The sequence below is a fragment of the Mytilus galloprovincialis genome, chromosome 3 (assembly GCF_965363235.1).
Source record: "Mytilus galloprovincialis chromosome 3, xbMytGall1.hap1.1, whole genome shotgun sequence".
NCBI classification, from domain to species: domain Eukaryota; kingdom Metazoa; phylum Mollusca; class Bivalvia; order Mytilida; family Mytilidae; genus Mytilus; species Mytilus galloprovincialis.
Genome location: NC_134840.1, coordinates 3177296 through 3190752, shown reverse-complemented (window position 1 = coordinate 3190752; position 13457 = coordinate 3177296). Strand labels below are relative to the sequence as shown.

At 32.6% G+C, this 13457-nt stretch overlaps 1 protein-coding gene across 4 annotated transcripts in view; it reads left to right on the top strand.

The window, feature by feature from the left end:
* Positions 1-3249: 3249 nt before the first annotated feature.
* The window catches only part of LOC143066955 (uncharacterized), a 32466-nt gene continuing 22258 nt past the window's right edge, over positions 3250-13457 (top strand). Inside the window, exons 1-3 of one of the 4 annotated variants that reach the window (XR_012975810.1) lie at positions 3250-3636; positions 9893-10032; positions 12038-12168. Coding sequence is in view for 2 of the 4 variants with exons in the window: in XM_076239829.1 (XP_076095944.1) it covers positions 3552-3636; positions 9893-10032; positions 12038-12168 (356 nt within the window). In the remaining 2 variants the exon portion in view is untranslated. The remainder of the gene's footprint in view (positions 3637-9892; positions 10033-12037; positions 12169-13457) is intronic. The other 3 variants (XR_012975809.1, XM_076239829.1, XM_076239828.1) reach the window with 3 other exon arrangements.

Here is a 13457-nt window from a genome sequence, read left to right as displayed (position 1 = left end):
GGTATATATCAGTAACTCGGACAATGGTGATGAAACACTTGATAGCACAAACTACAAACAGCCAAGACATGTGGTGGTATTAGATTGATTACACAATTAATGACAAAAGCTCTGCCTCTTACGGGTCATAAGGCTAGAAAGTTTAAAAAGATAGTTACAAATCTGTTTAAATTCACTTCCTGTAAATGCAAACTTTACTGATCATAGGTAAATATAAATGCACTTAAGAAGTCTGATAATAGCTTTCAATTCTACAGTAAAAATAATAAATGCATACAAGGCAATCAATCAACGAAAATCATTATTATATTTATAAAAAAAAAGAAAAAATACACAAAGCCATCAGCTGAAAATACATGGAAAAACCAATCAACAGTGCAACAACTCTCGATTATATGTTAGTTTACTAAAATACACGGTGCGTATTAAGCTGAAAGCGATATACACTTTAAAATTTACAGTTAAACTTGTTGACATTGTAATGTTATAATTAAGTCAATATGCATGCCAATGTTTTAATGAACCAAAAGATGCCTTTACCTCTCGACAAGCAGATAACAAATTGTGTTAATTAAGCATGCTACCTGACGGCATTTGAAGCTCACCTAATTAATTCTAATAATTATACCACTTTTCGCTAAATTGTATTTTTTTAAAAAACTTTAACTGGCAGCAGTTCTACTAAATGAATGATCTTCAGTGATGGTTCTCCAATTACTGTCAATTTTCTTTCAATTAACTTAAAACAATTGTTTTAATCATTATAACTCTATTTAAATCTGCATGATATGCAACACAATTGCTCCACTAAATGGAAAGCAAATGTTCACGGGCAATAATACGAAGGTACTGTGAAGTAATATTCCCCATAAAAGATAATTCACCTTTCGGAACACTTGCATAAAGAGTACTTGTGTTTTTAGTGTGGATAATTGAATACGTAGATATAAGAAGATGTGGTATGAGTACAAACGGGACAACTCGCCATCCAAGTCACAATTAAAATAGGTAAACCATTATAGGTCAAAGTACAGTCTTAAACCGAATGTACGTTTCAGTGGAAACTCAATAAACACATCCAGCTGTACACAATGACATATAGTAGACTCCATACACCATTTGGTCCGAGTACACAGTTATTTCGTAGTGCATTTTTTTTAGACAATAAATGAAAATTAAAAAAATCATACCTGCGCTTTCTCAATAATATTTTTACAGTGTGTTGTACTACTTTTGGGACAAATTATATCAAAATTATAGAAAACTTCATCAGCTCTAACTCAAAATATGGACAATTTTGTCTTAAGGGGGTCTTGAAATCTTTTGACAGCTTCCGAAGTGCTAATTTTTGACCTTTTTCAGCTGGACCTAATCACTACTTTACATTAATATTTATGACCCAAATTTTTTTACAGTGTCATTTCACCCCCCCCCCCCCCCCCCCAACTTGCTATATGAGGCATAAAACATGGAGAAATAAATTTGGAAGGGGTATAACAAAAATTGGCAAGTAACACACTGTCCACACTAAGGAATATATTCGTCAAAGGACGATAACTGTGTACTCGGACCATTTACCGATTAGTTAGAAGACTTTAAGGGTCAACCTTATGAAACCTGACCAATTCAAACCAAAGCATTTGCTAGTTTCGTCATGTTTATGCTGTAAAGATAACGAAATTGAAATTTCGACACTAAAGTGTCCAGATTTTATCATCGTTTTCATTTTATAACTGAAACTTCCTTTTTTTTTAAGAATTTTAGTTTGATATCTTCTATTTTTGTTTTTTTGGCAAAAGGAATCTTTCATTATTACTCATTTTTATGTTAACAAGACCAATACCGTGTCGGTATCTGCGTCGCTGCATGCTTTTGGATGAGGTAACCTGTTTACTAAATCTTAGCTTACCCTTCCCTGGGCTTTAGGGCGCATTGTATATGCGCCAATTTTTACAAAATCCAATCTTTCATTTGCGCCACACACAAAAAAAAACTACGTATGCGCCATTTTACAGGTAACATAGAATGGAAAAGTTTTAAATATTCATAGCTTCATATGCGGCAGAAAAAAAATGTGCAGACAAAAATCTGCAATTTCTGCGTAGAAAAAACCTATGGCAATTCTGATTATTTTACAATAAACAACCTACAAAGTACCTATAATGAACAAACTTAAATTTTCAAGCCAGGATTTTAAATTTCAATTTTACATGCATATGTATAGGACAAATGATTTTTATATATTTCATGGCTATATGAAGACGGGTTATTATTGAAACAGATAAATTCAAGATCCGATTTATTAAAACTCATTAAATAAGTTTATCAAATTTATTTTTACCATATTATATGAAAGAGTATTGTATAAACTGCATAATCAATCGAAATGAGTTTTCATAGACGTTAACAGATATTTTGTAGGTGCCAAAAATAATTGACACTTGTGTGTTCATAGATTTTCTGGCAGTGTTTAATTAGAGACATTTGTTATGATGGTAACTGCACTTAGTCAAACCTAATGATAATTTAGTAATGCATGTAGTTCAATTTAATGCAGGATGTTTGGGCATTTTTTACCTGTAACACGGAAGAACATTTGCGCTTTAGTCTTTGATGCACTTGAATCAAATTGACCGGACATATGCGCTTTTAACATATGATAGATTAACCAAAGTTACTTCAATCAAGGAACGATGTTAACTCCTTCAATGAGATTTCTCCACGTACAAACGATAAAGAAAAAGGATAAAACTTTAAAATGTTTACCCTTATTTTATTAAGCAGGAACTAGCCCTTACATTTTTTAACAATAATTCTATCTGTGCCATGAGAGTCTCATCTATCAGTTGACACAGTTCTGCTTAGATGAACTTACTTATGATAGAACGATTTTTTAACTGCTGACCTTTGTGGTTGTGTTTTACCTGCTAAATTTTTAGTTTTCTGTGTGGTGTTTTATGAACTTATCTGCATGCGTATTCCGTTTTTGTCTCTGGGCATAGTTGTCCGTCTGTCCGTCTGTTGTTATAACCAAGGTTAGAAAAGTTTTTCCTCGAATTCTCAATCATGATTGCCCCATTATATCTTCTCACTTTTAAAACATCGGTTTGATGTATTAGGTAAAATAGGTACAAGAGAACAGATGAATTCTATTTTAAGTGACATCTTCTGAATTCACACATACTGACATTGATTTTCTTGTCAATTAATGGAACAATTAGACTGCTTGTAATATTTGCCAAAACAATTTAGGAAGAATACAAAACAATATGCATAGAACGTACATTACTGCACATAAACGCAAAACAGATGCAGAATTATAATAAATAATAACATGCGCCTTTCTCATAAAGTCATTGTTCTCTAGATTACGACAGCATCTTTAAAATGATGAATTATTTCTGCACGAATAGTTAAGCAGTGAAATAACTAGTTATTCCCAATGAATGAATTCCTAGCGTTTACGGAAGGGGTTATTAGCATGAAAGTGATGAAGCTTACTTAAACATGATGAAGTTAGTTTTATAGTTATCATTTTGTGATAGATCGGTATGACTTTTTTCATGTTATTTACAGCAAGTCTCTTTTTAGTTGGAGTATTTAATGTTTTCCCTAGAATTCTTGCGTCTAAACACGGTAAGTAGTTCTTATTTTCAATAGTTGTTGTATTACATCAATATTTGAGCTCCAGATATAGTTGGGTCTAAAAGGAAATTAAATCCAAAACCAAAACCAAAACCAAAACGATTAGACTTTATACTGGAATTTTTTATTTTATATCTGAAGACACTACAACATAATGGGAACCGATTTAATCAAGTTTCTATTTTTTCTGCTACAGCTGTCATTTTATTGTCGGATTTCATCAACAAAACTAAAGTAGATGTTTTATTGTTTCTATACCATCTGCTATTAATTAATATAAACATAACACATAAATGTCATCGAACATTAAGCTTATAGTACACATAGTTTTATTCTTGAACAATCGCACTATTTCACTCGTATCTGAAAATAAATACAAAACTATGAAATAAAAATTAAGCCGTTGTACAGTATAAAGTGTGACCCCGAAATCATTAGCTATTCATACATTTTTCTGAAGGTCATAAGTACTTTTTCGTTACATGTATATTTCAAGTAACTGTTCAAGAAAGTTTCATCACAAATAATTCTATTTTACTGTTTCGAATTATTTTAAAATACACTAAAAGTTTTTTTTATTTTCCGGTATTCTTGAGATAATTATCATGTATTGATGGACGATCTATGATAGCGTCTGTTTCTAGATAAGTTTTAGAAAAACGTACTTTAATACCAAGGACTACAATGGAAAAGTATATTGCTGAATGAAAGAGAAAACATCTAATCATACATCTGTAGATATTATTCACAAAAAGATCTACTTAGTTAGGCTTATTTTTTTTATTACATTTATGAAGTTAAAAATAAATACAAATTTTCGAATAAAAGAAAATTGAGAATGGAATCGGGGAATGTGCCAAAGAGTCAACAATATAAAAAAGAAGAGACCAAAATGACTCAGACATTAACAACTATAGGTCACCGTACGGCCTTCAACAATGAGCAAAGCCCATACCGCATAGTCAGCTATAAAAGGCCTCGATAAGACAATGTAAAACAATTCAAACGAGAAAACTAACGGCCTTATTTATATAAAAAAAATTAACGAATATGTAACACATAAACAAACGACAACCACTGAATTACAGGCTCCTGATTAAAGAACAGAACACAGCCAAATGCCACCAACTGGTCTTCAACACAGCGAGAAAATTCCGGAGTCAGGCTTCATCTGGTTCCTAAACAAAAATGTATACTAGTTCAGCGAAAATGGAAGTCAAACATATTTGATCAGGGAAAAATAGTCCTTCTTAAAACAATGGGGTTACGTAACTAAATTTGAACAAAATACTTTTTAGAAATGCAACGGCTGACAACAATTCTTAAGTTATATTTTCAGATGGAAAACAAATTATCATTCACCAGATTGTTTTTATTCTTATTAAGATAAATGTGTTACATAATATAAAAAGAAAACTGTTGGTAATTGCAAGTTGATTTAAACTATTTGTTTTTATTAGTTTCGATTAAGTGATGTAAACGTTCACTTAGCTACACCGACAAAAAACTACATGTATATTCATTTTTCACCTGGAAAACTAATCAGTGAAAATCGTTCTTAATAAACGAATTTAAGAATAATTTAAAACAGATGCATATATATTAAGGATATCAAATGTTAAGGCTTAAGCATAATCTATAATGAATTTAAAGTATTTAAAATAGAATGGAGGACAACACCCCTAATTTGAGATGTATATAACGTCAATACTACGACAGCAACTAAACATCACAATACATACTGCAACAATAAACACGATTTTAGACAATTTTTCAAACTCTAAATCACCGTAGGTCAAGAGATGGGGGTTTCGTTGCTTTAGAACAAAAATAAAGAAAGATCCGAACTATCGTCTTCTTTTAACGTTATTTGGAAAAGAGGGATAACAGATACCAGAGCCACATCTATACTATTAAACGAGAAGACCTCATTTTGTGTGTCGCTTCTCTTCCTTCCACAATAAATCAATCATCATGCCTCTGTGTCCTACAGGTAACATGCATAGTCGCATTTGTCATCCATTCTTATGATTATTCAGATTGAGTTATTTTGGGAGAAAAACGACAAAAAAAGAGTCCGGATATGATTCCATCATCAGACTGAATTTTAGTCATAGATAAGACTTCTGGTTTGAAACATGCACAAATATAACCAATCGTATGATATATAACAAAAATGGAAAATAAATAAGCCAATCAGAGCGTTATCAATATCATGGTGTTTAGATCGCAAGAACCACAACTATTATACCTCCTTTAGAGGACAATTATTTTTCGCGTTTATCTACATGTAAACTACGATTATACTACTTCAATATATAGAGACTCTGTATTCTATCTACTGTTTTCTTTGAAATGTTAACATTTACTATCTAAGGGGTCATATACCAGTTGCATATATATTAAAATAAGTAAAACATGTGACACAAGTACAACCAATCGTATGATAGATAACAAAAATGAAAAATAAATAAGCCATTCAGAGCGTTCTCCATATCATGGTGTTTAGATCTCAAGAATCACATCTATTATACCTCCTTGGAGAGGACAATTATTTTCGCATTTCATATCATGGTGTTTAGATCGAAAGAACCACAATTATTATACCTCCTTAGAGAGGAGAATTATTTTCGGCGTTTATCTACATGTACATGTAAACTACGATTATACTACTTTAATATATAGAGACTCTCTGTATTCTGTCAGGGACTTTTTATGTTAGTATAGAAAGTCCCTGATTCTGTCTACTGTTTTCTTTGAAATGTTTACTATTTAAGGGGTCATACCACTTGCATATATATTAATAAGTAAAACATGCTCAACTTCATCTAAAACTACCTCGTCCAAAAACTTTAACCTAAAGCGGGACAGACGGACGGACGGACGGACGGACGAACGAACGAATGAACGACCGAACGAACGAACGAATGAACGCACGGATGCACAGACTAGAAAACATAAGCCCATAAATGGGACATACAAATTTATGGTTGAAAGGGAAAATAGTGATTTGGCAAAAATGAAAGTAAGGTAGAGATTAGAGGGAGGCAGGACCTTTTTCTGGGCTTTGGGATCGGGTGTTTTTAAGCTCGGGATTTGGGGATTGATTCTTATGGAATCAGGGAATATATTTTTCGATTTCGGGATTTCGGGATATGAATTTCTTTAAATTCTGCATCTCGGGATTTCATGATTTTTAGCCCGGGATTTCGGGATCAGGACCCCTCCGACCACCCCTCAAATTAGCATAAGTCGGTCTTAGTCATTTATACATGATTCATATCCTACCATTTGTATGTTAATAAGACTCTCAAAAGAAAAGGCACTGATGGATTGTCCTAGAAGCATATCTTATTAGACTAATAATGGTCTATAGATAAGCAGTTATATTTATTTCATGTTTGAAACGGTGCAAAGTTTTAATTTGATTTGACTTTTACCAAAAGAAGCATTGTAGCAAAGGAGAAGAATAATTGTGGTCTGAGGCCAGAAACACGAAAATAATTGAATTTAACAGAAAGGAAACAAATATCGGACTTTGGAAAAAGGGAGAGGGCTTTTGATACCTTTTATGAAATTCTCCATACATAATGTCTTTTACAAAAAATCATCCTACAACGGGCTGTATATGCCCGCGATTTCGCGGGTGTGTTCTAGTTACATTTAAACTTGTGAATCGAAAACATTCTGACAACACCAATGCTAAAAAAAAAAAGACCAACAGAAAAACAGAAAAACAATAGTACACAAAACACAATAGTACCGAGATAGACGAAACCCACATAAAACTTGCAGTGATCTTTGGTGCTCCGGAAAGGTAATGCGATTCTGTTCGATATATGGAAGTGATCCAAATCTTAACAAAATACTACTGGAATGCTACACAGGTAAGTTTTGCTCCCTAGAATTTTTGAATCTATCGACTATTTGTATATCTTAATGCTCAATGGCGGATCCAGAAAAAAATTTGGGGGTGGTCCCAAATGAATATTGAATTGTATGAAAAAGGTTAAAAAGTACCTTCGACATTAAGGAAGATCATGAATTTGGACAACACCATGCAATGCACATATTCCTAGGTAAAGGAATTTAATGACATGTAAAACTGATTTTTATTTAAGACTCTATACAATATCTTTCAATCTAAAATAGCACAACATACAACTGTCATCTGAATTAGGCAAGCTGTAAAAAAAGTTTAGCTAAAATGTTCCGAATCGGTAAAAATAGTTCTACGTAAAATTGTTCAAAAATTACTAATTTAACAAAGAGTCGTTTATCAGGTCATTCAACATCATGCGTCGCGGGTGTTTTCTTGCAAAGTTATCTATAATTTGTTTTATGTTTAGTTCCAAACTGTAGTGCACATGCATCAACGCAAGTCCGTTTAAACGCGATTGTCCCATAGTTGTTCTCAGGTAGGTTTTTAAAAGTGATAACTCACTGTTGGATCGCTCACATTCGCAACTCGTCACCCCCATGGTAGCTATGATTTTTAAGATAACAGAAATATTTGGAAAGTCTGTTTTTCAACATACTTTCAGAGCACTGGCTACAATTTCTGGTTTTGAAAGCATTGACTCTTAAGTCTTTTGCCACAAACGCAGTTCAAACGGTATTGTAGATGGACTGGGCAAATCAGTATGGTAACAGTCTACAAAATGTTTAACTTCGTCAAATGTTGCGCTTTGTACAAATGCCGGTACCAACTTCAGTGCTTGAATTGCTGTTGATGTAAGGCGCGAAAATCTTGCTTCCATGCCACTCAATACATCGTCAAGATATGGGATACCGATCACACGTCTGTAGTAAATTTCTGGTGTGTCTGCAGGACAGTTTTCCCGTTGAGTTTGTCGACCGCACCGTCTATGTATTGAGGGCTCTACAGCGACGGTCTTTGCAAGTTCTTCGGTCTCTGCAAACCATTCACTAAACCGTTCGTCGATAGTTTTGCGTACATCGGTTAGAGTTTCTTTGACAACTGAGACAGATTTATAAGCTGCTACTATGTCTAAAGTCCGTCCCTGAAGTTTTGTGCTCAAGCCTCTGGTGAACGCCATACAGTGTTTACAGGTGAAACGAATTAATCCGTATTCTATCATTGTGACACCTCCAGGTATCCAGGTAATCCAATTAGTGCGATGAAAGGATTAATCTCAAGTGTTAATTTGTTAATTAGCTAGTTATTGAAAAAATAGACACTTTAAAAAAAATTGAGGTTCGTCATGGGGGTGATCCGGTGCGCCCTGAGACCATCCCCTGGATCCGCCACTGATGCTAATTTGTCCATAAAACATATTTGTTTTGATGTTATCTTTTTGAAATCATTTTTAAAGTAAACTTTTCAATGTTTAAAGACTCTCTAGCCGCTTAAGAATGAAACATATTATATACTGGAAATTCAGAAATTATTGCGAGGTTTTTATTATAGCGAAAAATGCGACAGAGTTGTAAACGTTTTAATTTAAACCCTAATTTTGAAACATTTAATATAAATTGAACAGGATTTTTTTTCTCAAAATCGTAAAAAATTAAAATTTCATTTAACACCAAATCATGGTACGTCACATCCTGTTGTATACAAAAGTAGGTAGAAAAAAATATTCCCTTGAATTTGACAGTTGTAGGCAGAGATTGGTCTGATTACTTTCAATGTAATTGATTAAATTACAATTACTTTGTCATTTGTACGATTAAATTAAATTAATGATTACATCATTTCTGAAAGTGTTGGATTAAATTAATTATTACATTGGTAAAGTAATCATGATTACATCTGATTACAATGAATAAAAAAAAAAAAACATTTTGAATGATGTGAATGAATATAAACGTTTAATGTAATTTTAGCCTATAAAATGATAACTTCAACCTTCATCTATTTAATAAACCAAAAAAGTTTACATACATGAACATTGTGTCACTGGTTATGACCCACTACGCTTTATCATCATTGATCTATGAATTATTTTGACTTTAATTCAACATAGCTTAATAAAGATTGTGCTGTTTGTCTTTTGACTTATTCCACACTTTATATATGTATTTGATTTCAAGGTGCAGTTTATGGAAGTTAAAATGTGGATGAAATAAAGTTACCAGTTAAAAACTATGTAAAATTTTAATAGAATTATTTAATCAAATTGTTGAACTTTTTATAGTAAAAACGTCCTTTCGGTTTTCTTTACAATTTTTATTCGAAATGAAAAAAATAAATATGTTAAGGGTGATTATAATACATTTTCAGTATCTGCTGTTAAAAGAATAAGAAACTTAGAAGAACAACTTTATAATCATTTAAAAGAAGAGTATCCAGGCGCCTATGTCAATGAGGACCAATTTCATCTCCGTCAGTCATTTACGTTACAGACATACAAACGGAGAAAGGTAAGTACACAACATTAATTATACATTAGAAACTGTTACCCAATTATACCAGAACCTCTTTATTTCAGTATTATTGTGTCAATATTTGTACGGAGATCCGATATGAAATCATAAAGAAAACAAGGGGTTTACTCTGACTGGGTCATTACCAAGAGAGATATATATTTAAAGAACTATCTAATGATAAAAAATATTTGTGGCTGTTCAAAAATGAGCATTTAACAACTCACATGTGCCTAGGAAGTTACATTATTAAAGGTTTAGAAATAAGATCCAGATGTAAACAAAATATATTAAATAATAAAATATTTTATTGTTATAACATTTTTAAAATATAATAGTTATATAAAACACATGTTGTGTTAGGCTCTGATACTGTCCGTAACGTTATAGTATGGTATTAGTTTTCTGTTTTGCTTTTTCCAACCATATTGTGTTGTAAAATGATGCCCTTTATGGGTTCTTGATTAGATTAATAGAATTCTTATCTTATCTTATACCGTTAAAAGTAATAAAGGAATGATCGTAGTTACAAAAAGTAAGCTTAGATTAAAATAATGCGGAATGTGTCAAGGATACAACAACCCGACCAAAAAGCCCAAGGCTAACAATGAGTCTTCAACTCAGCGAGAAAATTCTAAAAGTAAATTATTTCTTTATTTGTCTTCATTTTCCCCCTTTGGCAATGGGGGACATAGGATATCTATTGCCGCTTTAAAATTTTTGTAACTTTATTTTATCTTATTTCGATTCAAAGACTACCAGTTTGATGGTACACATGAAACAGATTTTATTAACAGCGGTAAGGGATACACAACGTATGTAACGTATGTAACCGGCCATGATTTATTGCACAGTTTTTTGTTTGAGGAATAAATACATGCCCGAGATTAACATTTGGATGGTTAAACTCTTAAAGCTGTTGTGTGCAAGCAAATTAAATAAGCATTAACTATTTAGCCATAACAGTCTAAAGTCAGGAATGTGTAGTTCTAAGGTTGTCTTTGATTGCTGTATATCACATTTCTTCTTCGTTAGTTGTCTTGTCAAATGTCAGGCCGTTGGTTTTTTCGTTTGAACCGTTTAAAATTTGGTCTTGCGATGACTTTTATAATGTGACCTACCGAATTAGACTATTCACCGGATTTGTTTTAACATAAGCAACACGACGGGTGCCACATGTGGAGCAGGATCTGCTTACCCCTCCGGAGCATGACATCACCCCTAGTTTTTGTTGGGGTTTATGTTGTTCATTCTTTAGTTTTCTATGTTGTGTCATGTGTACTATTGTTTGTCTGTTTGTCTTTTTCATTTTTAGCCAGGCGTTGTCAGTTTGTTTACGATTTATGAGTGTAACTGTCCCTCTGGTATCTTTCGTCCCTCTTTCATAGTTGACTTAACGGTATATGTTTTGTAAATTTCGAACGCCTTTCTAAAATCCACATCATTTGAACACTTGTGGATTATAACCTCATTGGTCATCACGCGTCTTCTACTCATTTCATAAAGTCAACTTTAATTTTAAAATGGCCTGAATTAAATATATGGTTCAGCTGCTTCCTTTACCTTTGTATCGTTCAACTAACAAATTATTGATACACTTTCCAATTATTCACTTTTTGTATGGATTATTCGTCATGAAAACATGTCATGGCATCTGACAGACTGACACACGAGAATTTATAATGCAGTTATGATTAATATATTTTCTTCAGTTTGATAAATGCCTTGTCATACAACCGGATTCTATTAATGTCTCGCCATTGTTAAGTTCGCTTTTCCTCATAATATGCATCACACGATTTGTAGACGATGATTTTAGAGGCTTGTAAGGCTAGTCAGATTCTACTTAACCGGTAGATCAATCATAGAATTACATCATAGAATAATTATTGGTAATTAAAATTCATGATATTGCACCAATTTGAAACATACCTTACACCTAAGAGTCTTTATTTTAGGATATAATACATAGAATTAATAAATATTTATTATTTACTTTCAGAACTTGAATAAAGAACTTCTATCAGAAATAAACAAATTAAACCTAGAATCATTGGCCTCAGAAGATAAAATAAATCTTCGAATCTTACGGGACTATGTGAAAACATTTGTCAGAGGTCATAGATGGGTAATGTGAGTATATAATTATGTGTGGATTTTCACCACTTACTTTGTTAAGTTAATACCTATTATAGTTTCTTGATAAGTAAAAGCTTTTTCTATTCAGTTAAAGGCAACAGGAGTATACCGCTGTTCGAAATTCATAAATCGATTGAGAGAAAATAAATCCGACTTACAAAATAAAACTGAGGGAAACACATCAAATACAAGAGGAGAACACCGAAACAACAGAAACACAAACATGCAATATACACAGAAACGAACTATAAGGCGGGATGTATAGAGACACAGACACGTTAATTTTTATCTCTATAGAAGTCGCTCCTCACTATCCTACTACCTGTCGATACATTTATTTTTGGCATTGCACAAGTCATGTCTTCTGTGACTGTTCATGACGTTAAAATACTAAATCCCTGGGACGTGTTTTAGTTGATTTTAGTCTCTGATGCATGATTTTTTTATTATTAATTGTTTTTGACTGTTAACTAGCTGTCAGTAACTGCGAGTACTCTCAAATCGTATTTTCTTATTAATTCGACCTGTTGATACTGTTTATAATGCTTTTTTGTTATTTTATATAAACAAAAATTTTCAGATGAATCGGACAACCCATTGTTGGGTTGCTGCCCCTAAATTGGTAATTTTTAAGGAAATTTTGCGGTTTTTGGTTATTATCTTGAATACTATTATAGATAGAGATAACCTGTAAACAGCAATAATGTTCAGAAAAGTAAGATTTACAAATAAGTCGAATGACTGAACTGGTCAATTGACCCCCTAAGGAGTTATTGTCCTTTATAGTAAATTTTTAACATTTTTCATAAAATTTGTAAATTTTTAAAAGTATTGGTTCATAAGTGTTTGTCGTTTGTCATTTTAATATAGATTAAACCGTTTTTTTTTTCTGTTTGAATGGTTTTACACTAGTCATTTTGGGGCTTTTTTTAAAGCTGGCTGTTCGCTGTGAGCCAAGGATCTGTGTGGAAGATCTTACTTATGTAACCCACCATTTTTTCCTTTAAAAATGTCCTGTACCAAGTCAGGAATATGGCCGTTGTTATATTATTGTTCGTTTCTGTGTGTGTTACATTTTAACGTTGTGTTTCCGTTGTGTCGTTTGTTTTCTCTTATTTTTGAGTGCGAATTCACAACACTATAAGACGTGTCACGGTACTTATCTATCCCAAATTCATGTATTCGGTTTTGATGTTATATTTGTTATTCTCAAAGGAATTTGTCTAATGCGTAGTCCGTTTCTGTGTGTGTGTTACTATTTAATGTTGTGTAGTTGTTCTCTT